The sequence below is a fragment of the Apiospora kogelbergensis genome (genome assembly GCF_038363985.1).
Source record: "Apiospora kogelbergensis strain CBS 113332 chromosome Unknown utg000006l_segment0_segment0, whole genome shotgun sequence".
NCBI lineage: Eukaryota > Fungi > Ascomycota > Sordariomycetes > Amphisphaeriales > Apiosporaceae > Apiospora > Apiospora kogelbergensis.
The window spans coordinates 4284946-4308406 of NW_027117423.1; the positions used below are offsets into that span (position 1 = coordinate 4284946).

General features: G+C 54.8%; 5 protein-coding genes across 5 annotated transcripts; 1 reads left to right on the forward strand and 4 right to left on the reverse strand.

The window, feature by feature from the left end:
* Positions 1-103: 103 nt before the first annotated feature.
* PG998_010219 (uncharacterized protein) lies at positions 104-1149 on the reverse strand (the record flags this gene model as incomplete). The annotated part of the gene is given in 3 exon segments (XM_066877035.1): positions 104-574; positions 586-768; positions 919-1149. 3 exon segments carry the CDS (start codon positions 1147-1149, stop codon positions 104-106), a joined length of 885 nt encoding a protein of 294 aa, XP_066729191.1.
* Positions 1150-6020: 4871 nt separating this feature from the next.
* PG998_010220 (uncharacterized protein) lies at positions 6021-9572 on the forward strand (the record flags this gene model as incomplete). The annotated part of the gene is made up of 10 exons (XM_066877036.1): positions 6021-6071; positions 6126-6211; positions 6271-6407; positions 6464-6647; positions 6709-6770; positions 6834-7476; positions 7545-7675; positions 7730-7822; positions 7878-8812; positions 8898-9572. The coding sequence occupies 10 exons, from the start codon at positions 6021-6023 to the stop codon at positions 9570-9572; spliced, it is 2997 nt and encodes a 998-aa protein (XP_066729192.1).
* Positions 9573-10454: 882 nt separating this feature from the next.
* Positions 10455-11896, reverse strand: PG998_010221 (uncharacterized protein; the record flags this gene model as incomplete). Its single annotated transcript, XM_066877037.1, has 2 exons — positions 10455-10461; positions 10539-11896. 2 exons carry the CDS (start codon positions 11894-11896, stop codon positions 10455-10457), a joined length of 1365 nt encoding a protein of 454 aa, XP_066729193.1.
* Positions 11897-14409: 2513 nt separating this feature from the next.
* On the reverse strand, positions 14410-14742 carry PG998_010222 (R3H domain-containing protein; the record flags this gene model as incomplete). Its single annotated transcript, XM_066877038.1, has 2 exons — positions 14410-14456; positions 14538-14742. 2 exons carry the CDS (start codon positions 14740-14742, stop codon positions 14410-14412), a joined length of 252 nt encoding a protein of 83 aa, XP_066729194.1.
* Positions 14743-14783: 41 nt separating this feature from the next.
* PG998_010223 (RNA-binding protein 25) lies at positions 14784-16331 on the reverse strand (the record flags this gene model as incomplete). The annotated part of the gene is made up of 2 exons (XM_066877039.1): positions 14784-15881; positions 15948-16331. The coding sequence occupies 2 exons, from the start codon at positions 16329-16331 to the stop codon at positions 14784-14786; spliced, it is 1482 nt and encodes a 493-aa protein (XP_066729195.1).
* Positions 16332-23461: the final 7130 nt, after the last annotated feature.

The following is a 23461-nucleotide window of genomic DNA, read 5'->3' on the forward strand; positions in this document are numbered from 1 at the left end:
TTCTAGATCAACCTTAACTCATCTGGGCATTTGTCTCCTGTCTCAATCTTGTTCTTTTCTGTCAAATCAATGTCGAGGTGTCAACCAAACAGAAAAGAAAGCCTTATACCATGTTCGTCGGCTGGGCTCGTTTCGTCTTTGGCGGCACCTTGGGATCCATCTTTGTCTCCGTGGGCTTCGTGTTCGTCTCTCTAGGCCTGGTGTTCGTCTCTTTAGGCTTGGTGTTCGTCTGCTTAGGCTTGGTGTTCGTTTGCTTAGGCTTGGTCGGCGTAGCTTTGGGCTTGGTAGTCGTCTTGGGAGGGCCGCCGTCGGCCTTCTTGGTCGGCTTGTTCTTGGGGTTGGCCGGGGGCAGCTTCTTGCAGAGCTTCTTCTTGTTGCGCTTGCAGCCGATGCTCTCGCCGAACTCGTCGGGGGTCTCGACCAGCTGCTTGAACGTGTCGGCCGGGTCGAACTTCTGCGCGCCCGGCATGCCGCAGACGGGCTCGATCCAGCCCTGGAACAGGTCGAGGGCGCTGCCGGCGTTCTCGGCGAACGACTTGGCCGCCTTGACGGCCGTCGTGAAGCCCCGGAACACCTGCCCCCGACGGGGATGAAGCTGATGCCCTCCTCCACGATGGTCATGATGGCCTTGAGGACGAGGGTGCAGAGCAGGTTGTCCAGCACCGAGAGGCCCTTGGCCACGACTTCGAAGACCTCCTTGGTAAAGGCCTCTACCGTTGGGTTGGAGCATTCGCACTTGCTAGGGATGTAGTAGAACCCGTCCAGGTCCTTCACCACTCCCCGAGATCTTTGTCACCCGGCTTCATCTCGCTTGGGGGCCGTCCGACGTTGTTGGTTAAGGTTTGCTTGTTACACTGCGAATAGATGGGTCAGCGGCCGGTCCGAGCGGTTACTACAAGTAGAACAAGATCCTCTTACACTGGAGTATTCACCGTCGTCGGTTTTCTTGCAGAATTCCACGCAGATACTCATCGAGCGATCGTTTTTCGGCGGGGTCTTTGTGATATATACTGGACACGTTCCACGGGCCGCCATCCATTCTGCGAACTGGTTCATGTCTTTGGCCTCCTGTCGTCGCTCGACATTAGTGACGCCGGCATCGATGGAGGCAGCCCCCAGCAAGACCGACAACAAGGCGGCAGCCTTCATGATAAGGAATGAGAAAGAGAAATCTAGAAGCAATCAGTTGGGATAAGTGCGAGTATACAGAGCTCGATTGTTGTGGTATAAGACTAGATGTCCTGTGCTCGTATCAAAATAAGAATTCATTCCCTTCGGGATATCTCTTCCTTTATACGAGAATTGCATGAGCGTAGTCGTCATAGGACACTGTAATATAACATATCCCAAAACAAGTAATACCCATTTCCCAAATAGGCAGAATGGCTCTTGGCTTCCACCAAGCTTCTCCCATAAGAACTGTATGGAGTCACACTACCACTTCAGTTAGACATATCTTTAGGTAAGATGACTGTATTAGCTGAACTGTATAGCCATTCTCATTTCCGAATGATAGAGGCAAAAGTGCATGGAATGCCGAAGCTCCATGAGGAACAGGATGAGAAGGATTGTTAGTCGACGCGGTGAGGCGGCGCGGGACTGGGGGCAAGGGCTGAAAGTGTCAGTCTCCAAAAAGTCCAATCATAATCAAGCAACTCCAAACCGCAGGGCTAGCATTTGGATCATCTAGACTACAATATCAACAAAACCCAGTAGAGTACAAAGAAGTCCGAACTTATATCGACTAGGATTCACTCTGTTTCACGATAGCTCCCAAGCCCAGCAGGCTATGCAGCTAGCAGTCGTAAGACATGACGATGGATCTGCGATATCCCCTTGACTGCTGAATCCGCCTTGTGGAGAGGGATACAGCTGGGAAACACTTTCAACCAATCAAAGAGCGTGTGCGCAATTGAAAGTGTCTCCATTGCGATCCCTACAGAGATCGATGCCCTGAAAAGAACCCAGAAAAGAACCCTGAACTGGATGTTCGGACGATCGTCTCTATCTTAAACGGCGTATTGATCAATCAAGTGGATTCTGTTCCTGAGAAGGGAGATATAAATAGTAGAAGATCAAGATGATGTAGTAAGATGGAAATGGGCTGTGCTATAATTACCCCACCGTTCGTTAGCAGGCGCACGCACCAGCAGCTGTTTCTTCCCCAAAGCTGTTAGAAATGCGCTGATGGAAGGGGCGATTAATCAAGAGGATCATATCGGTGGATGCGATAATCATCGTGGATAATCCTCGTGGGGTCGGTCGTTGATTGCGGAGATTTTCAGTCAAAAAGCCCGGCTTGAGACAAGCACACGCGCCCGATCACATAAAGCAATTTGTATCGGCACCACGCTCGGTGGCACAGTCGCTGCCGGCTCACTTCTGTTCCCATCACCCTGTCTATCTTCGCCGCGCCAGTTACACAACTGTTGTCAATGCGATTGCGCCAACCGCTTTTGTCGCCTGGGTCGACGGTAATGCCATCTTCGTTCTCTCTTGAATTTGCTGGCTGAAGCAGAACGACTTTTTGAATGACGATGTGCGTATGGAGGCTAACACAGCAGTGCGCCATCGAACGACTTTCCATCGTCGACATGCACCAAGCTGCATACCATCATCCGCGATCAAGCATCGCGAGAACGACGCGTGTAACGAACGACTAGGCACCCATAGCCGACGGCGCATGCTTCATTGTCGTCTTTGGTCACTGCGTGTTTTTTTAACAGATAAGGGTCGTGCGCAATGGTCAAGCGTCTTCGGGCCACTTGTCGCACTCTTTCGTCTTTCATTCTCCGTTCGAGGTCGACCTTTTCCCCTGTCAAGCGAGCCCGCCTGCGGGATTAATGTCTACCGTGTTACCTGCAAACCACGGAAGAAGGCAATTGCGTCGGTGGCTGCAACTGCAGCCACACTGCCCGTCCTGGGAGGGTTGCCGGGGCTCTCGTGCTGATTGAAGCCATTCGGGCTCGCAGCTCACGCGCCCGGGTTGGGGGGACACAATGCAAGCCACAGGCGTTGCGTTGCGACTGTGTGGGTAGTAATGCAGGAAAGCTTGTTGTGACGGGGGTGCAGTGCATACTAGATAGGCTGTGTCAGCAGTGGCTGGTACGGATGGGTGTTGATGCTGTTCATGTGGCCCATCGGCGCCTCGTCTTGATGACTACAGCCACTGAGACAGGATGGCTCTGGAATAGGCAGGCGACAAGTTCGACGCCATGTGAATTACCAATAGTTGGTTCGTTGATGTTCAGTCCTCAGTATTTGATTTGCTCGTTGAAGATGACGGGCTTGCAGCTGACGCCGTCCTGTAAGTAATCAGAAGCAAAAGTTCGCGTATGGTGCGTTACTGCAGATTCACCGCCTCTTCTTCACTGGCTGCTGAGCAGTCAATCCCGTAATAAGATGTCTTAGCAGAAGCAGAACTGATTGACAAGCAAACAGGTTTTCCAGATCGGGATACGACAAATCAAATAAGCAAACACGGGGTCGTCAGCCATCGTAGTCAAGTCGGCCAATGGGCCCGCATTCCATGAGCTGTTGCTGACTGTGGCGCCCACTCACACTGGTCATCTGCGAATGGCTTGCTCGCCGCGCTGGCAGGCCGGAGACGTTGAACTGGGCTGATCGACAGGGCGGGGGCCTAGGGCCTGACATTAGCTCTCACTTAATGAGATCTTGATGGACCGTTTGCTGCTGCGATTTGGTGAGACGAGAAAAGGGGAAAAGAGGGACGAACCGCCTTCCGACCACCGCGATGGACAAGACGAGATTGGTCCGCGGCTCACCCCAGCACCCCTGGTAAATGAGGCTCTTGATCTGTGCAGCCACGATAACTCCAAATTGGGGCTCGGGTTGGAGTTCGGCGCGGGGGTTGGGGTCATCGGACGCAGTTGGCACGGTATGCATCAGTCTGCGAGCGGGCGTGGGGCCGAGTGTGGTGGTTTGGTAGTTTGGTAGAGGGTGTCTCGTCGGTTAGGCATGGCGATGGATCCTCTGTCGCTCCTATCTCGCCAAGTTGCTGTTTGCTATCTTGAATTGGGCCGACGTAGCACTGCAGGCTGCACCAAGTTCGGTGCAGCTGAACGCCACGTCGAAGCTATGGCACATCGCGACCATCTGATCATGGAGCCATGAAGCCATGAACGTGTCAGCATCCTGGTCGTTTTTTGTTTAACGAGCTGCATTATGCGGCGCACTTCCGCGTTGGTTTGCTCCTCACGTATGCTTTCTCGGCGAGTCCCGAGCACTGGAAGCTGAAAGGGAGTTTGATAAACAGGATCGACGCCACGGTCTCGGGGCCCTGTTGGACCCTTGGAAAAGTCTTGGAGAATGCTCGGCGAGCATCGTCAAGAAGAGCGCCGTGGTTGGTGGCTTCAGGTTGGACCACGACGAAGGCGTTGTGCTAAATGAGGGGTCCTCAGTCTAGAACTTAGTCCTCATCATCGTAAGGAGAAACAACAACAAACATGCTGGACCCCGCAACGGTGGTTTCTGATTACGTTGGGTTGGTTGGTTCTTTAGGCTGACCGGTTGAGCCTGTGCCGGTTTAGTTGGGTCTGTTAAGTGCTGGGAAGACGCTATTGCTAGGCTTTCCTTTAGGCGATGGGCCGCTAGAATCAGTCCCCGGCCTAGCTTCGACAGCACCCAGGTATTAGCGTATCACAGCGCTTGGACGGAGCCGTTCCATCCCACTACATGGAACAGAGAAAAATCATTTGGTCGCGACTTATCACCCTCACCCCTCCCTAATCAATCTGATATCTATCGAATACGAGATGAGAATCGCAACGCTGCATCACTTCTCGTATCCTCTCTCTCCTCGAGCAGACAGACCGAGGGATTTTCGGCCACCCCTCTTTCTCGGTGACGACAAGCCAAATCCACATCTGCACTGCTTACCTGCGCTTGAACTGGAACGAATTAGTGTGTCTGACTGCATTTCTTCTTCTCTTTTGCTTTCTCTGACGGGTGGCTCTGAAGCCCTGCTGACGACAGTTTAAACTCTTGCCCGACGTTCAATAGTCGGTTTCTCGGCGACCCGTTGACTCTTGCGCAACCCAAACGGTGCCGCGGGCTGGCGTTGGATGGTGGTGATCTGCGAAGAAACGCCAGTGGTTGACATTGCTATCGGCTTGCCTAGTCGAGCACCGGTTCCATCCACCACGCGACTGTGTACATACGACGTAGCATCTCTATCTTGATCACACTCACATCCCCCGATTCGCCTCTCTGGAGTTTGGATTTCCATGTCCCCCAACAAGGACGGTGTCTTCCGTAGTGGGCTCTCTCAGGTCTTGCTCGTCTGTGACGCCCAATCGCCCGCCGTTTCTGACAAGCCCTGACAGGGGTGTGCTGCAAGTCCAGGCACAAGAATGCTACACCGCACCAGGGCGAAAAGAGATTTCACGGATGCCCATCGGGAGTTCTTATGGCACTCCAAGGCACTCCATAGCCGGCATCGCGTGCCAGACCCGATCGAAGACGGCCTGGAAATAGAAATAGGACACGCCAAATATGGATCTGCGCCCGATATCTGATTGCTCCACCTGCGCTGTCGCCCACTCGCCCCATGGCATGATCCCGGCCAACATGCCCCCAAATTCCTTCTAGTCTACCAACCGGCCGGCGCCAATGGGTATTTGTGGACATGATTCCATCTCGTGTATGTAGCGCTCTGGCTCTTCCGGCGCTTGGTTGTTACATTTTGCATGGCCCCCTTCCCTTCGCCGGGCCCCTCGGCTCGTTCGATAAGGGTTTGGGCTGGTGCTGTCGAGGTCAGGTACATACATGTCCAGTGAACGCCTGACACCTCCTTCATGGCTTCCCCAGCTGAGGTGCCAGCCAAGCTTGGAAGCTGAATCTCCACCACACTGCAGCCTGCAAGCCACACGATGCCTGCGTCCTAGGTCTTTCTTTTGCTTGTGGTTATATAGGGCCGCGTCTCACCTCGATCCTTCGCTTGACTTCCGAGTCCTGTCGCTCGCTAGGCACTTTCGTTCTCATATCGCCAGCAGCTCGCTATGGCTTCCCTTCGTTCCGCTGCCGTCCTGTCGACGGCACTACTGGCCCAGGTAGGTTTTCCCGGTCCCTGATCACCAAGACACATTCTTACCAGTCTCGGACAGTTCGCTGCGGCCGGCATAATAGTACCCAGGGCCCTGACTATACCGACCGGCCTTCCTAATAATTGGACCTATGTCGCCTGCTACATGTGAGTCGCGCTGTTTTCTCTGACGGGCCTGCGCACCCAAAGCTAATCACCCCATGCAGCGACAACGCCGATGGCAAGAGAGCACTGGGCGGTGATGGATACAACAACGGCACCAGCATGACCGTGGAGGACTGTGCCCTATTCTGCATGGATAAAGGGTATTCCATGTCTGGAACCGAGTATGGCGCCGAGTGCTGTGAGTTAAGCTACTGTCCCTCTTCCTGTTGTTCTTGTGGTTGACCCCATCTCCAGACTGCGGTGACAAGCCCAACGAGGCTTCTACCATCGTCGACAACTCCGAGTGCAGCGTACCTTGTGCTGGCAATGCGACTCAGCCCTGCGGTGCCGGCAACAGGCTGTCCGTCTATAGTGGCCCAGCCAAGACACCAATGCCGCCGGCCGCCATTGACGGATGGAAGTATGAAGGCTGCTACACGTTAGTGCTTATACCCTTATCGATCGGTCGAGTGATGACTATGGCTAACCGATACATGTAGTGAAGGAAATGGAGGAAGAACTCTCAACTTTGGCGCTGGAGTAGCTGGTGGTTCTGCTGCTAGTACGTATCCCCCTATCGAGCCCCTTCCAAGTTCCACGACGGAATGAACTGACTGGGACCAAGTGACCAACAACCTCTGCACGGCTGCTTGCCAGAAGGCTGGTTACACCATCGCAGGAACAGAGTACTCGGGAGAGTGCTACTGCGGTAACGAATACGCCAACGGAGGTGCCAAGATCGCCCAAGGCTGCAATATGGCCTGCAACGGCGACCCGGCCCAGATCTGCGGAGGCGGCAGCCGACTGAGCGTCTGGTCCCTCATTGGATCGGGCTCCAACCCGACCTCTGTCATCACCACCAAGCCCTCGACGCCCACCTCTACCGGCAGCCCCGCCGCCCTGCCCGCTGCCTGGTCCTACAAGGGCTGCTACACCGAGGGTAGCAGCGGCCGCGCCTTCTTGAACCAGCAGCCCGACAGCCAGACCCTAACCGTGGAGTCGTGTGTCGAGAAGTGCGTTGGCCTTGGCTACAGTGTGGCCGGCATGGAGTACGGTGCGCAATGCTTCTGCGACAACTTCGTGCGCAACGGTGCCGACCTCGTTGCCGACTCGGACTGCAGCATGTCCTGCGCGGGCAACCCCGGCCAGAAGTGCGGCGCCGGCAACAGGCTCTCGGTCTACTCGAACGCCACTCTCGTCGTGTTCCAGCCGCCCAAGCCTCAGACCGAGGGCCTTCCCGCCAACTGGAAATACGTCGGTTGTGTCAAGTATGTCCACGCCTTCGTCTCCGTCGTCTTTGCTCGCGTTCCGTCCCAAGTGCTAACATGAAATCTAGGGATGACATTGCTGACCGCACCTTCCCCTGGATGTCCAACAACATCGAGAACGCCACTATCGCTGAGTGCGTCGCTGGCTGCAGCAAATTCGGCTACGAGGCTGGCGGCCTTGAGTACGGTTACCAATGCTGTAAGTTAGCAAAGATCTCCATCTTGGTCGCATCTATAACTAACCAACTCGCAGTCTGCGGTGATGTTCCCCTGGGGGCTAAAGCTACCCTCCAACCCGAAACCGACTGCAACGTCGCCTGCCCTGGCGATCCTCAAATTCTATGCGGTATGCTCCCTTATGGATATGACATCGTGCTCTTCCACTTGCTGACATTATTTAGGCGGTGGTAACCGGATCTCATATTACCGGTGGACCGGCCCCCAGCTAACAAAGTGGTCCTATGCTTCAGGCCCGGCGGCTGGAAGCTACGACTTTATCATGTCGGCGCCCATCATCCCGCTGATCAGCACCGTCGGCATCAACGACAAGGTCGTGTTCGTCGAGAAGCACGGCACCTCCAAGGAGAACAACAGCACCGGCTCCTTCGAGTTCGACCCCTCGCTGGCCCCGCAGTACGGTACCGCCTTCCGCGAGCTCCAGCTCAAGACGGACGTCTTCTGCTCGGGCTCTATCGTCATGCCCGACAAGGTCGGCCGCCAGATCAACCTGGGCGGCTGGTCCCTCGAGTCCCTGTACGGCGTCCGCCTCTTCACGCCCGACAGCAAGCTCGGCACCAACGGCACCACGCAGTGGGAAGAGGACCAGACCAAGCTGTCCCTCATGGCCGGGCGCTGGTACCCCACGGCGGCGACGCTGTCCAACGGCTCGATCCTGGTCATGGGCGGCGAGGACGGGTCCGACGGGCCCATGGTGCCGAGCGCCGAGGTGGTACCCAAGCCGGCGGGCGTCACGGCCGTCACGTTCCTCGACTACCTCAAGAACGTCGAGAAGGTCAACTCGTACCCCTTCGTGGCGGTGCTGCCGTCGGGCAACATGTTCTTCGCCCAGTACAACGAGGCGCGCCTCATCTCGCAGGTCGACTTCGGCAGCGTCCGCTCCCTGCCCAAGATGCCCGGCGCCGTCAACAACCCGGACGCGGGGCGCAACTACCCCCTCCAGGGCACCATGATGCTCCTGCCGCACTACGCGCCCTACACGGACCCCGTGACCGTCATGATTTGCGGTGGCACCACGGATGGCGCCAACTTCGGCATCGACAACTGCATCTCTACTGAGCCCGACAATGCGGGTGCCCAGTGGCGTATTGAAAGAATGGTAAGACCTCCCTTCACCTCCATTCTCTTTATCATTCTGTCGACTCTATCGCTTGATCCAATGCTAACCCCAATGACTCTCACAGCCCTCGACTCGCGTGGTCAGTCTCATGGTCGCCCTCCCAGACGGCCGCTACGTCATTATGGGCGGCTCTTACAACGGCCGCGCCGGCTTCGGCCTACAGGGCGAGCCGAACCTGTCGGCGGTGCTGTACGACCCGACCAAGCCGCTGGGCGCACGCATGACCATGTGGGCCAACACGACGATCCCGCGCCTGTACCACTCCGAGGCCGTGCTCATGTCGGACGGCCGCATCCTGGTGTCCGGGTCGGACCCCGAGGATGGCAAGCGGCCGCAGGAGCACCGCCTCGAGTACTTCTCGCCCGACTACGTGCTGTCGGGCGCGCCGAAGCCCACCTTCACCATCACGAACAAGGACTGGGCCTACGGCGACACGGTCAGCTTCCAGCTGACGTCGACGTCCGGGGGCGCCATCCGCGTGTCGCTGCTCGCGGCCGTCGGGTCGACGCACGGCAACAGCATGGGCCAGCGCACGCTGTTCCCGGCCGTGCGCTGCAGCGGCAACGCCTGCTCCGTCACGGCGCCGCCCAACAGCCGCGTCAGCCCGCCCGCCTGGTACCAGATGTTCGTGCTCGACGGGCCCACGCCCAGCCACGCCGTCTGGGTCCGCATCGGCGGCGACCCGGCCCGCCTGGGCGACTGGCCGAAGCTGCCGGGGTTCACGCAGCCGGGCGTCTAAAGGGGCTGTGTGTGCTTGACTTCCTCGAGAGAAGAGGGGAGAGGAGAGGGGCTCGGGTTGGAATACAGCGTCGCCGTTGCCGTAATGGGAAAACGTAATGGAATTCGGAATGGGTTATGACAGTTATGACGAAAAGCAAGGAAGACAGGGGTTTTTATCTTTCTTTAGACTAGGGAGTACTGGATGAGTACAATAATCAATTGAATGTAATCTTGAGAGACATGCATCGAACAATTGTTATAAAAGAGTTTGCCATTGGGTATAATGGCCACTTGGTTGCGTGCGCAGATTTAAAGAGTCAGATTTATATAGTGTCGTTTCTGTTGGGATTATACCTTCACAGAACCAAAGAGCACAAAAAACGAAAAGGAAAAAAAAAAGAATGCTTTAAAGAAGAAGCCGTAACCTTGGGTTTCATCCGCCCCCTCCCTTTCTTTGCGTGAGCCGTGCCAATGCTATGGAAGGACTGTGTCATACCCATTCAGATGGGCCAAGAGAACAAATATCGTTGCAGCGTCCATCTTGACAGTAGTCCAATGCCTGGAGTCTCTGAAGTGTTCCATGCGCCCTGAATGATTCACGCTCTTTCCAGCCACATCCTCCGTTATCCACGCGGTTCCATGCACTCGTAACACTGCATGTTTGTCGGTGAACGTAGGCCGCAGTACAATAACAGCAGGAACGTCGGAGATCCAGACAAGAAGGTCTCCCCTTCTAGTCTGGGAGCATGAAATGCCCATTTTCCATGGTAATGATGCCGAGCTCTCCTTATTTCGGAATTGGAAAAGGCGGGGGTCATCATTTGCCCTATCCCCTCCAACTAGAACCGTGTCGTTGCCTTCCTGCACATGCCGTAAACTGCTTCTCAGATGCTCGCGCAAACTATAGTCTTCGTAGTGTGTATGAGTCCCGCAGCGCGAATGGAAACACGCCTCCCAACCCACCGCACCGACATGGTTGAAGCACCTTTTGGTTTGGCCCTGGCGAAGCAAAGACCGAATCAGAGTCCTGCTCTCCGATCCGGCGCTTTCAACATCGTTGCTATAATCTTCTTGCACTTTTTCGTTCCATTCGTCCACCGTTCTCAACTTCCCCACGATATCGGTGGTTGTGGCCCCAACGAATCCGACTTCTCCCAGGACGGCCGCGCTAATTTCGAAGACTACTGACGTATTGCTATTATTGCTATCAAGCCGTTGCACGACTGGATCTTTTTCTGCGCCAGGAAGGCGAAGGGCTTGCTGCAATGGTGTGCTCTGGTCCCCCATCAGGAGAAACTTCACCAATGCACCGAAAGCGATGATTTCGTCACTCGGAAGAAGCCCCCTTAGCCACGTGAAATGCATAACATCGGTCCATACTTCAATCAGGGTCTTGGCATAGTCCATGGGAAATCGATGGGCGTCGTCTGCCAAGCCTATCAAGCCGTAGACCTTGTCCCTTGGCTCTTTGCATCTGGCGTGTCGGTGATGCGACAGAAGAGCTCGTAGTTTGTAGCCTCCAGTCAACCTGGATTGACGGAGCTGATCAAGCTTGATCGGCCCTTCGGACCCTTTGTTGTGCATCCTGATGAAATGGATGAACGCCTCCCATTTCAGAGGGGCGGAGCGACCGAAGCACACCTGAAGGCTGTCTGCTTGCCCGACCTCCTGTATGATCCATAGCCGACGCCAGTACTCGTCATCATAGAGCTGTTCAACCATTTCCGCCTCGTCTCGACCGATACCCGCGGCGTCCTCTTGCTCTCTTTGCAGGTCCGAAATGGCAGGTCTATCAGTGGCGGCGGGCGCCGTTTCTTGGTGCGCCTGGATCCGACGGCTTTGCATGCGCTGCACCGTGTCGTGGTATTTGGAATAGCCTGCACCCAGCCACACAATCACGACAGAAGCCCTAAAGTAGATGTGATGCATAATCCGGAGCTGGCGGTTGCGTTCCAGGATGTCCTTCTGATTGATACAGAGCGCATCAATCCATATCGATCGTTTCGCCGTCTTCTGCCGGAGGTAGTGAAGAGCATCCCAAAGATTCTTCCCCACGTTGCATTCCTGGTCGTCCACAGTCAGGGGCAGCTGAGAGGTGTCGCTGTCACCCCACCTGTAGGACAAGGCCTCGTAGGTCGGCTTGTCGCCGAACTCGACCACGGATAGGCCGCATACGAGGGGCTGGGCATCGAGCTCGGCCGGCTCAATCGTCAAAAGACGTATGCAGTCGACGTGCGGGATGAGCGGCTCGTAGGAAAAGCTCGCGTGCTTGTCGACTGCGGGATTCCCGGGGGCGTTCTGCTCAAAGCCTTCACGGCGCCTTGATTGGTTGGCTTCGGCCATGTCTCCGGGTTAAGGCGACAATGCAACAAAGTCGGGATGGGCCCAGCGGATGGCGAGGTGGACAACTACATATATAATGCGAAGATACCAAAAGTCGGCTGATGGCATGCTAATTATAGAATTCTCCTCATTGCTGTGCATCCAACCAATCAAGAACAGAGGCCGTTGGTTGAGCGCTTCCCAAGCGATTGGCCTGGAGATGCAGAAGGACATGGAGGTGTCGATCGATATTGCAGGACGGACGGCGAAAAGACTGGACGCGCATGTCACCAAAGCCGAGTGCAAGCTATGAAAACACCACGACGAACAGGTTCAAACCTCTCCCCAGACGGCAGTGTTGAAGCGGGGAGAGTAGGGATCCCGAGATAACGACGGCGGAAAATGATTCATCTCGGCTTCCCGCTCTCCTTCGCCCACTTCCCATTCTCGCATGAACCTTGTGTGCCTTGTCGTCCATATTACAGCAAAAGCCGCCCCCGACATTCCAGAAGGTTTTGACTTCCCGTCACCACCACGAGCTGCGCGGGCCGGCACGTGTCGTCCCAAGTCTAAAAGTCTCTCACCTTGGGGGATGACGGTCAACGGGAAATCCTAACCCTAATCTAGATCCTTCGTTCTTCTGCTTCTCCATTGGCAGGAGGGGACGCCGTTCGAGAGAGTTTGGACGTGGCGCATGGCGTCGCGGGGTAGCTCAGACAAAACCCTAGCATACGTGAACGACATGCGCGCAATCCAGACGAGGGGGAAAAACGAAAGGCAAAAGTTTCGATGCCAGCAGAGCAGTGAATGAATGGAGAAAGAACATGAGATTTCCCGCTTTGGGTCGTTGGCGAGAAGAAAGGGGGCACGAGCAAGCGACCGACTGACAGGGCCTCCCCGATTGCGCGCCCTCCCCACGCCCGCCCCTAGTGGAAGTCATCATCTGCTTGACGTCACCGAAGCCATAATGTCACACATGCATGTAAGGCTTGATTTCGATGATCTTCACATATTTTGATGATGTCTTCTCTCTCCTCTTATAGTCCTTTCCTCGCATGATAGCTTAGGAAGCCCGTAACGGAAGAAAAGCAGAAACCCCCACCAACCCATTCACTTCCCTCCCTCCATGCACCATAATTATAGTAAGGAATTCCCAATTCGAACCATGGGTGTATTGATGTCTCCATTTACTCGGTTTTTGTCGCGAAACAAGTGGTGGGTTTGCGTATGTATCCATGCCGAAATCCGTCGTTGGGTGTAGGATGTGGGAGAGAGACCAGATACGTGTGCATGAAATTATTTAGGTAAGAAGAGAGGCCAGATTGAACGGAGCTGATATGATTTTGGTTGATGAAGGTGTGGAAACGACTGAGCACGAGACCAGAACACCCCAGTATGGCAGATGAGAGAAAGAAACACGGAACTTGGACAAAAACAGGGTCAACAAAAACAAATGCGACTGATATACAGAAAACTTCCCACAAGAGACTTTCATATTCCGTCTTCCGCCGACCATCCACAACATCCCTCGTTACTGGCGCTCCTCCTCATCTGGCCATCTTCGTATAGATTCGGCAGTCGTGGGCCCAACCGACCACTGCCACTTCCACCCCCAAGTCTCGTCGACGTCGTCTCCAGCTCTCTTCTTCTTCTTCTCTTCATATTTTTCGTTCGTCATTCCAAGCGGAAACTGGCGTTGATGCTGCTGCTGCTTCGTCCCAAGATGTATGTGTATTTGTGTGTGTGTGTGTATGCGGATAGGGTGTATTGTGATTAAATTAGGCATCTCATCGCCAGCTAGCCAGCCAACCAGCATTTCGCCTTGCCATCTAAGTGATGTGCATATGCGTCGTAACAGCGTAAACCATCGTGAACAGACTCCACCGTACCCTTCGGTCCTTTCAAAACCCAAAGAGAGAGGCGACCCGGGGCAGGCAAGGAATCCCAAGAGGGTATAGAAGTTTGAATCGTGATGCCGTGAATGGTCGCCCATGTCGTCGCTGTATGTTGTTTGTTGTATCCAGTTAACTTTTTGGTGTGGCACGCGGTGGCGTCGGTCATCGTAAAAAGGGTATAGTCATATAGAACGGCCAGCAAGAGGGCGCATTCGTTTCCACGCAGCTCTGCCCACCCGATTATTGGGCAAATTGCTTCCGCCGCTGCCCAACAATACATCCAACACTGATGCAACTCCTTCAAAGCCACGACACAAGAGGCCTGGACTTCCAGATCACCTCCAACAGTTGAAAGCAGAACGTAAATAGCAAAATCATATTACAAGGCGTTAATAGCAGGTGGAGTCGAATGCCAACGAGGTCGGGGAGAGTGACTCGTTCGGCACATCATCCCCTTGTCGGGAAAACGCATCGGCTTCTCCAAGCCCATCTGGCGATCGGCTTAGCGAAACGACGCAGTGTTGGAAGCTTGAAGCATTCTATCTCTAAGTATGTCGTAAATCGTCTCTCGTTCGAGGATCATTGTGGCGAGGAAGCGATGGGCCAATCAAGCACGGAGTTCTGCAATCGACAAACCCCTTAGTGGAAACGAGAGGTACCGGAGCTGCGTCCTGCGTCCGATGAGTCTGTGACGGGCACCAAAAGAGTCAGCTTTGTTCAAAGAAACAGTTGTCGACCCAATAAAAGAAAAATACAATGTTACTTACCACTGCCTCGCTGCATATGGCCGCGATTCCGGCCGCTAAAGGCCTCTCCCCACTCGGGACCTCTGGGTTGTCTGTCGGGAGCGGTTCGGCCGGTGGCGCCGTTAGCACCGGGTCTCTGGCTGCCGATAGCGCCAGGAGCCTCGCGAGTGCGGAGATGGGCCTGGTCGTAGCCAAGGTTCAGACCGCTGAGGTTATTCGCGAGCATGGCGTCCGCAGCGGCGCTCGTGTTCTGCGCCGAGGTCGGTGTCAGGTTGGGGGTGTGGTAAGGTTGTAGTCGGCGTAGCGCGAAGCAGCAAACCCGTTGCCAATGCCGGCATAGCTCGAGCCAGAAGGTGCGGGGCTAGGGCTCTTGCGCAGGTCGGCGAAGCTCTTGGCCTTCTGCAGGCTCTGGGGGTTGTTGTATTCGGGGCTGCCGGGAACCTCCAATGTCGGTCCCTGTCTACCAACAGTGTGGTAGGCGCCGGATCCGTCTCTCCTGGCAGCAAAGTCGAATGTGGCAGCGCGGCTAAGACCTCTTCGGTGGTCTTCCCAAGACACGTTGGGTGGCAGCTGGGTCTGCACGTGGGCAGGAGGCGAGTTCTGAGGCCGCTTCATGACCTGGATCTGGCGCCTGTCAGCCTCGCCGACGGAGCGGTGTTCCAGCCCCATGTTGTGGGCCAGAATGTGAATCTGCCGGCGTTGTTCGGGCGCCACGTCAGGCGGGAAGATGTGAACCTCGCGGCTGGTGTCGTTCTTGAACAGGGTAAGCTGCGTGTAGTATTCGAGTGTGTCAGGGTCATTCAAGTCTACGTCGCGTAAAGGGGATCCAGTGGGCTGCTTGCTCACGCTAACACCGAGAGCTTGCAGAGCGTGCTGTTGATGGACTGGCAGAGGCGCGCGGTGCTGCTCTTCGAGCTGACCCCTCTTCTCTCGCTTTTCCCGATCGATGCGATCCCGTTCCTCTTGCGGCAGCATCTTCTTGTACTCAACCCGGAGCTTTCGGCCCATGACCTCCATCCCGTTCATCTTTTGGATGACAATAGCGGTGTCCTCGGGTGTCGAGAAGTTAGCAAAGGCCAAGCCCCTGAACACGCCCTTGTCAAAGTGGTAGTTGAAAGCGTAGGGCTGGGGAAGGTTCATGGTGGCCATGATCCCTTGCAGCATCTCCTTGCGGCACTGAAACTGGATGTTCTTAATAACGATGGCGGTAGGAATGAGTTGTTCCGAGTCGCCAGAAGCCGGGGTGGTGAGCACGCGATCGGCGAGATCCATGTCGCTGTCGTTCATGGACATGTTGCCCTCGTACATTTGGTTCATGTTGTTCATGGAATGCATGTGTTGAGGAGCCGGCTGGTCGGTCCAGTTCTGCAGCGGGTTAGTGGCATTAGCAAAGACTTTCTAGATGGCATATTCACGGCCAAGTCAACTTACGGATGGCAGGGCAGCTCGGCGGTTGACGGGACGGGAACCAAGTCGGCCGTTGCCATTCAAGGGACCATTCATCGTTGCAGCACCGGCATTGTTATAGCCCCAGGTTTGACTGTTTTCAAGCATGTAGCCGCTTTGCTGCTGCATCGAGCTCGGGTTCAGGCGGTCGAATCGATGCATCGCCCCGTCGTATCGTTCGTCGGGCGAGTATAGCGCGGAGGAGCCCAGGGGGCCGCCCAGGTTGTCCAAAGGCTGTCTTTGGGCGGATCGATGCCCTTGCAGTCCCGAGCCCAAACCCACGGTGGCGTAGCCTTGTCTCGTCGAACCGGGCGACCTGTTCGCTGATGGCGGATAGTCGTAATACATGTCGTGTTGTTGTTGATTCATGGTGATGAAGCTATTTTGGGGTTTGATTGCTATTGAGTATAACCAGAATCCACGAGGGAAGACGCAGCTGCTAGTTACCTAACTAGCAGGCTGCCGATCCCTTCTTGTCCCCCAAATCGGTTCCTTGCTCGTCCGAAAGGTGTTGTGGCGATGCGAACCAGGCAGGTCAGATGACGCTTGGGGTCAAATGAAGGAGCTGGTCGCAAGGAAGGCGGAGGGTCTGGAAATGATAGGCCAGAAGGGTGCGGCTTTTCTACCCGGATCGACTATGCTTATTGCTCGAGCTGGTCAAGGCGACAGTCGGGAGGGCTGGAGGTGTGCAGGAGCACGAGGTGGTCAGGTCGCTCGCTTGTCGGTGCAAGTGTGCAGTGCAGTGTGATGTGATGGGTAAATTGGCTGGGAAGCACAAATTGCCCAAGCAACGAGCAGAGAAAGCCAGTAAGCAGCGGCGATAGCTCGAGCAGGATTTGAAGGAGGGTGGGTTGAGAGGGAGGGGGCCAGCAGAGAAGCGATGCAAAAAGCCGACGAAAAAAAACAAGTCGCACTCGGTCACGGGAGATGGATACCGAGTTTAGCTGTTAGCGACTTCTGGGATGTATGCACCTGGGTTGGGTTGATGCAGGGAGGTAAGGGTAAGGAGGGTAAGATGATCAAGTATATAAAACCAAACGGGACGTGTCTCGAGGGCCGCACACAGTTTTGGGGGTGGGTAGGCACAGAAGTAGAGGACCAATACTCCGGCAGCAAATCTATCGGTCTGGGCTGATAAGGTCAGGTTGTCGAGAGAGAGGGACCAAGGATTGGGAGGTGAGGAGGGCGGGAGGAATGGGAGAAAAAATGTCGGCGGAGAAAAACTGAGTTTGGGCGCAAAGACCCCAGAAACCCAAGAAACCCGATTTTCCTCCTTCTTGCTTTTCGAGTGCGTTGCCTGGTAGCGGGAGCACGTAAAGCAGGCAGAAAACAAGTGTGGTGGTGATGGATGGGCCAGCTCTTTCTGCAACTCTAGCCTTAGGTAGGTTGGTAGGCTACTTAGGTAAGGCAAGGCAAAGAAAAAGTATATGCGTGTCTGATAGGCAGAGAAAGGCCTGCGACCCAATTGCGACGCCAGGAAAATTGTAGAGGTATCACGCCTTTTTTTCTTCTTCTTCTCCTTCTCCTTCTTTCTTCTCTTCACACTTTCTCTGCGGATGGGGCCAGGAACAGGAAACAGGAACAGGATGCGAGAGGAGAAAGGGCGGCAAAGACAGACGGAAAAGGGTCTGCTGTGTCTGCATCTGCGTCCAGGGGTCCTGTCCTGGTGCGTGTGTCGGTGTGTGGTGTGTGCAGTGACCTTTTTGACGATGAGTCGCTCCAATGCGATGTGATGCGCCAGGTGCAGAAGAGCCCAATGAGATGAAAAAGAACTGTTCTCAATGCGAGATAGGTCCCTCTCTCCTTCTCTCCTGTCTGGCTGTCTGCCGGTCTTGTCTGCCTGCCTCGCCGTCTATCTGCACTGTACTGACTGTCTCTCTCCCTCTCCCTAAAAGCTAAAGGGGTGATGGTGGGTTGAGTGGCAGTGGAACGCTACTTTAGACTGCTGGGCAACCCTGAAGTCCTCCTATCCCAGTCGCTCGACTTTCCAATCTGCTTCGATGGGGCTTCCTATTGCTCCAAAGTGGATGTGGGTTTTTCTGGGTAGTGGGCTGGCCTCAATCTTCCTAGTGGCCCGTCCTGCTGGCTGCTCCTCTGCCTGCTCCCCTAACTTACTCCGTACTCCGTCTTCGACTACTTCGCTCGCTAAAGGTGAGAGAGATGTGTGCATCTGTCTATGTGATGTGCTTGAATCTGATCATGAATCTAAGTAGCACCCCTTGGCAACCACCGAGTCAGCAGAAGGGGCTCAAGACCCCCGAAAGAAAGACCAGCCCAAGAACACCATTTGCCTCTCTGCGCATCAGCCCAACAAGTCTGTTCGCGAGCTGCGAAACGGACACGGGGGGGATTGGCGAGTAGGGTAGGGCAGGGCGCAGATTGTCCGATTGATTGTATGCGAGTGAGCGCGTTGGATGCGGCGGCGGGAACGAACCTGGCGAGCCGGCCAAGCGCAAACAAGGGAAGCGATCTAAAGAAAGTGGAGGATGCCCCTCGTCCAATGGGTTGGTGTCTCGACGATGCAGACCTCGAATAGTATCTGCCCAACCAGGCTATAGGCTGCCAATATATTTGAGGTAGTCTCATGCAACTGGACTTCTTTTTTACTGCTTGGCCCGGGACAGAAGCACGAGGTCCTGAGCCATGCAGCAGGTTTTTGCTGACAGCTGCAGTGCTGTCAAACCCTAAAAAGCCTACCAGGTACGAAACCTTGAAGCTGTACAATGATCAACACCTAGCTTTCCGCACGCATCATGTTGGATATATGTGGAATTTCTTTTGGCATATCAAGAATGACCTCAGGCGCTTTCACGGATGGTCAATATGTGTAATGTATTGGCCGTGCAATTCTCGAAGTCTTGAACGCGGACTCCTCCTGTCAAAAGAACCCAGGACAGGGAATGCATAGTAGTAGCTTAAGTGATATGCAGGTGGGCTGGGAAGGCGACAGACGGAAGAAAACCCAGCCGTCTACCGTTCACCTAAGCTATGTCTCAAAGGCGTTAGACCCGGCCTCTAGTGGCATTGACTTCTGCGACTTCGTCGAGGGGTTCTCAAATGCTGCTCGAATTCTCAAATCTAATACGGAGTAAAAGGCGCCATGTTGACGGAGACAGAAAGCAGTAAATTGCAACTGCTTTCAGCGGACGGTAGGTGTTGTTGCACCGTGCGTGGGGCTCAAATGATGTGGTTTGAGAACCATTTCAAAGGCATCAATGCCATACTGGAAGGGACGATCCCCGCCTCAGCTTTGGATGTTTAGAAGACATGCGAGTAAGCCGACAACTGTGCAGCTATGTTGGATCTGCTCATTGCGCCCTAGATGGTAGTGACGACACCACTACATTCGTCGCTAAGTTGCTATCAATCCCGGTGTCTTATATGAAAGATCATAGCTCACCTAGAGCACTGGCATCTGGATGATATAGAGAACCTTGTGTTGTGAGAAAACAGTACGTGCCAGATCATTCGCAGGCCAATGCACCCCTAGTTGGCCCTTTAGGCTTTAGGTCTCTAGGAGAGGAGGTGCCTGGTGCATGGGGCAGGATAAGCTCCTGCCTTTTGATACTATTGTCAGTGGCACTTGTGGTGCAAACGGCTGGTCATGCCATCGATTGCAACGCACCGCGACGGCTTCTCCTGCCGTTGCTCACGTAGAGCAAGGGGTCGAATTCGATAGTGCATGAGTCAGTTGGAAGTCTGGAAGACAATTTTCTTCTCTTTCCGGTGCAGGGGTTGAGACGGGCGCTCTGAGTTCATCTCATCTGGCTGTCTGGGTTTCTTCATCTCGAGCTCGTTAACACAGGGGTCCATTGGACAGTGCTGGGTGCCCTGAGTGTTGCTGCTAAAATGGCCGGTTGTGGCGCCCAACCACCCCCCAAGCTGACCCCCCGATTCCCGTTGTTTGCCAGCTCAAGCCATCTCCAGGGGGCACCAGCCTCATTCCGGTCCACTGTGGGGACGGCGGACAACTCTCGAACTCTTCCATCAAACAGCTGTCACTTTGTCGGGGATGCCACTGCTTCCAATAATCCATTACTTCACGGTATCGTTGCAGAGGTTATGGAGACTATTAAATCCGAATACTACATACACAGTTGCTCTGCTGTTACGGCTAGTATCTTTCATTTTCTATTCGGTCATGCCAATGTAGCCTGTTGCGAGTGGCCAACGCGGCTATGCGCATGTTGGTAATTGGAAGTTGGGAAGGTGCCAATCGAGCGAGTGTCGCCATGACCTCATCCAACACCCACGCACGCACATTTACCGCGCAGTTGGTCGTGTTCTCGTTTGCGAATGCGCGCGTCACACCGAGCAACCAATTAACGCCGCGCCGCCGTCTGTCACCTACATTACCAACTACAGCAGTACAGTATTCATTCTTGGGCTCACAGACCCGAAAACAATAACAATATCACGGAAATTGCATCTATCCACCTCTCCCCCGTCAGGCGAAAAAAGACGGACGGCGCCCCAACGACTGGTTGACGGGGCATCCCTTAAGCTTGTCCCAGTTCGGCCAAGCTGCCTCTGTCCGTCCATCCGGCCCGTTACGAAGACTCCATCTATCTCCCTTTTCTTACAGATCTCAATATGGAACATGGACGTGGCCACTGGCCAGCAGGCCGGCCTGGCACTGGCACTGGCACTGTACCATGTGTCGGTCAGCACGTTACCACATTGTCTATTGAAGCAAGTCTCACCTGCCCTTCACCCCTCTTTCCCACGCAGAAACTGCACGTTCAACCGAGTGACCAGGGCTGTTCTCTATGCAGTGCGCATCAGCATTTGTTATCGCTCCGCGTGCGCTTGTCAAGTGACCGCCGTTTTGGATGACCATATCGACTATCGCAGAATCTGACGGCAATTACCACTGCAGGCCTGTCAGGGAACCTGGTCGGTGGAGACCCGGCAAATGTTTTCCTTATTGTCATCATCTTCTCTTTCATCATCGCCATCAATCACGTCTGTCTGGTTCTCGGTCTAAACGACATATCGTCATGTAAGGACAAGAAAATCTCGTTGATCAGCTTCAATAGTAGGTGGAGAAGCATTTCTCTGTTTCCCTTCTCTGGCGGAGACAATATCCACGTTTTCCCTCTTTTCTGTCCTCGTCTGGCGAATCAGCGTGGCCGAGTCCACTCCAAGACTGTGAGACATACCTACATTGGCGGCCGGTTCATATGCCCGTCATGGCCTGTCCTTTGCCGACTTTCCTTCGAACCCGGCTGGCTGCGGCAGTCCCGTTTGGTTTACGGTGAGTGACGGCGCCTCACGTCTGCCAGCTTCATCGCCAAACCGGGCTTCGACTTCTAGAAGAATTCCCCTGCCATCATCCCTTACTTAAGCTTCTCCTGACTCTGCTGGGGATCTGCCGCTAGCTTTTTTACTGCCCTGACCCCTATTTCTGGCTTGTCCCCTGACCTCGCCCCCAAACCCATGTTCACTGTGAGTCACATGATCTCTCGCGGGCGGCGGCTCCTGACGCAGTGTTCCAATAGTGGCGCCTATTCACCCAAAGGTCGCCCGCAAGCTAGCGCCACCGGCTCAGCCTGTCGACGCCATCCGACCTCACATGATGCCAAATGAATTGAAAATCATTGGTATTGGGGGCGCAAGCAACGTGTGCACACGAGACTCTTTGCATACATACGAACGCACCTTGCCTCTTGCCCCCAAGTCACCTAGTTCTACGTAACCCAGGAGTAAGCCAATGTGCTGTCACACCATGGGTACTGTGACGGAGCGGAGGCCGGAATGCCCCCGGCGTCTTTGGTACTCCTGCTGATATGGACATCACTCATCACTGCCCTGGGCATTCCTGGTGTGTTCTGACTAGATAATTCTGACACCCCCAATGCACCATGCAGGCAGGGGTTGACGCGAGAACCGGCTACAGTCGTCGTCTCTACTCACACCAATGAGGACCTGGAATGCGAGCTAACTCCAATGTGCCTGGCGTATCCCAAGCTAATTTTGTGACCCATTGTGACCGATCCGTCTTGCGCGGTATGGTTAATTCCCAGCGTTACATCATGGCAGGCGCAGCAAAGCGCAGGTCTCCTTCTAGGTCTTCCAACGGTGAACGGCATGTATTCCCCGGACGTCCCACTGGACATCTGCGGCCCTCCCATTGGCCCGCCCCCCGAGTGAACCAAATCTGACAATTTCCGTCGACCAGGTCGACTCCGACTTTTTCATCCACGGCAGATGTAATTGTTCTGGCTCCTCCTCATTCTTGCAAATCGTAGAATTGCGATCTAGGGTCCTTCGTCCCTGGTAGACCCCACTAGCTCGTTCCAATGTCCCGCCGTCGACATGGATCTGTGCCTTGACTACCACCCTGTCTATGTGTGTCGCGTACATACGGCGTGTGGCGATCTAGAACATGTGTCGTTGGTTCCTTTAGGCGTAAAGAGCAGGCGCTTCAACCGTTTTCATTTACGGAGTCTCCAATCAGGACATCTTGGAGGGGGGTTCTTGGGTTCGACGCGTATTACCTACAGTACCCATACTATACCAGCGATCGTATTCACAGCGTGCGTCATGTTGGCAAATCAGTATGTCCACTCGCGGCGCAATCTGAAGGATGCTGTTCATCCGATTTCCACGCCACGATTGGCTGTTCTTCTGCGCTGCTCTTCGATCGGACCCTCAATATTTATGCCCTCTCGCCAGTCGAACGGGGCCCTGCAGGAGCCATATATTGACAAGCACCGCATTCTGCAGCAAGCCCCTTCCCCCTGAATCACGGCAATCACCCTTTCTCTCTCTCGCGGGCCCGTATTGGATGCCTCACGTACATACATACTGTATTGTCGGCTGGCTTAGCCGAGATGCTGCAGCGCGGGCTGCGGTGGCAGCTGCATCTAGCCTTGTACAAGGAGAGATTCCCCTGTGTGACAATCAGCCATGCATGCTCCATCGATGGCTCAGCTAGCGGACGGCGCAGGTACGGGTCGCGAGGTACAGTACATACATACCTAATCACTGTTTGTCAGCATCTTGTTCTTCTTCTTCTTCCAGAAAGAACCCCCTTTCCCCCCTTTGCTCCATGGCCCCGTTACAGTGAGTACCCGGCGGGATGGATCGATCATTGGTTCGGTTTTCTGGGTGAGTCCTAGATTTGATGTCCGTGTTCTGGTCGGTCGAACAGTTTGTGCCTGGAAAACCGGCTCCCTCCCCGCCGTCAAGGTATTGGATTGGGGTCCGGCTTGCTGCCCCCCCGTAGGTTGGCAGGCTAGGTAGGAATCAGTACGTCCTCGCTTAGCCAATCGGTATCCAGCCGGACCCGTGTCACCGCACGACGCGTACCGGCATGCTCGTGGCTGAATGGGATGTCGGCGAACTGGACAAGAACCCCTTCCTTCTCCAGGGTTCGGTTCGTCGAGCAAAGACATTTGGCTCGCAGCCTATTTGCCACAGCCTCATGGCCAGCTGGTCTTGGTTTCCCCCTGATATCCGAACGTGTCGTCCCTCTTTGCCAAGTCGAGAGGGGT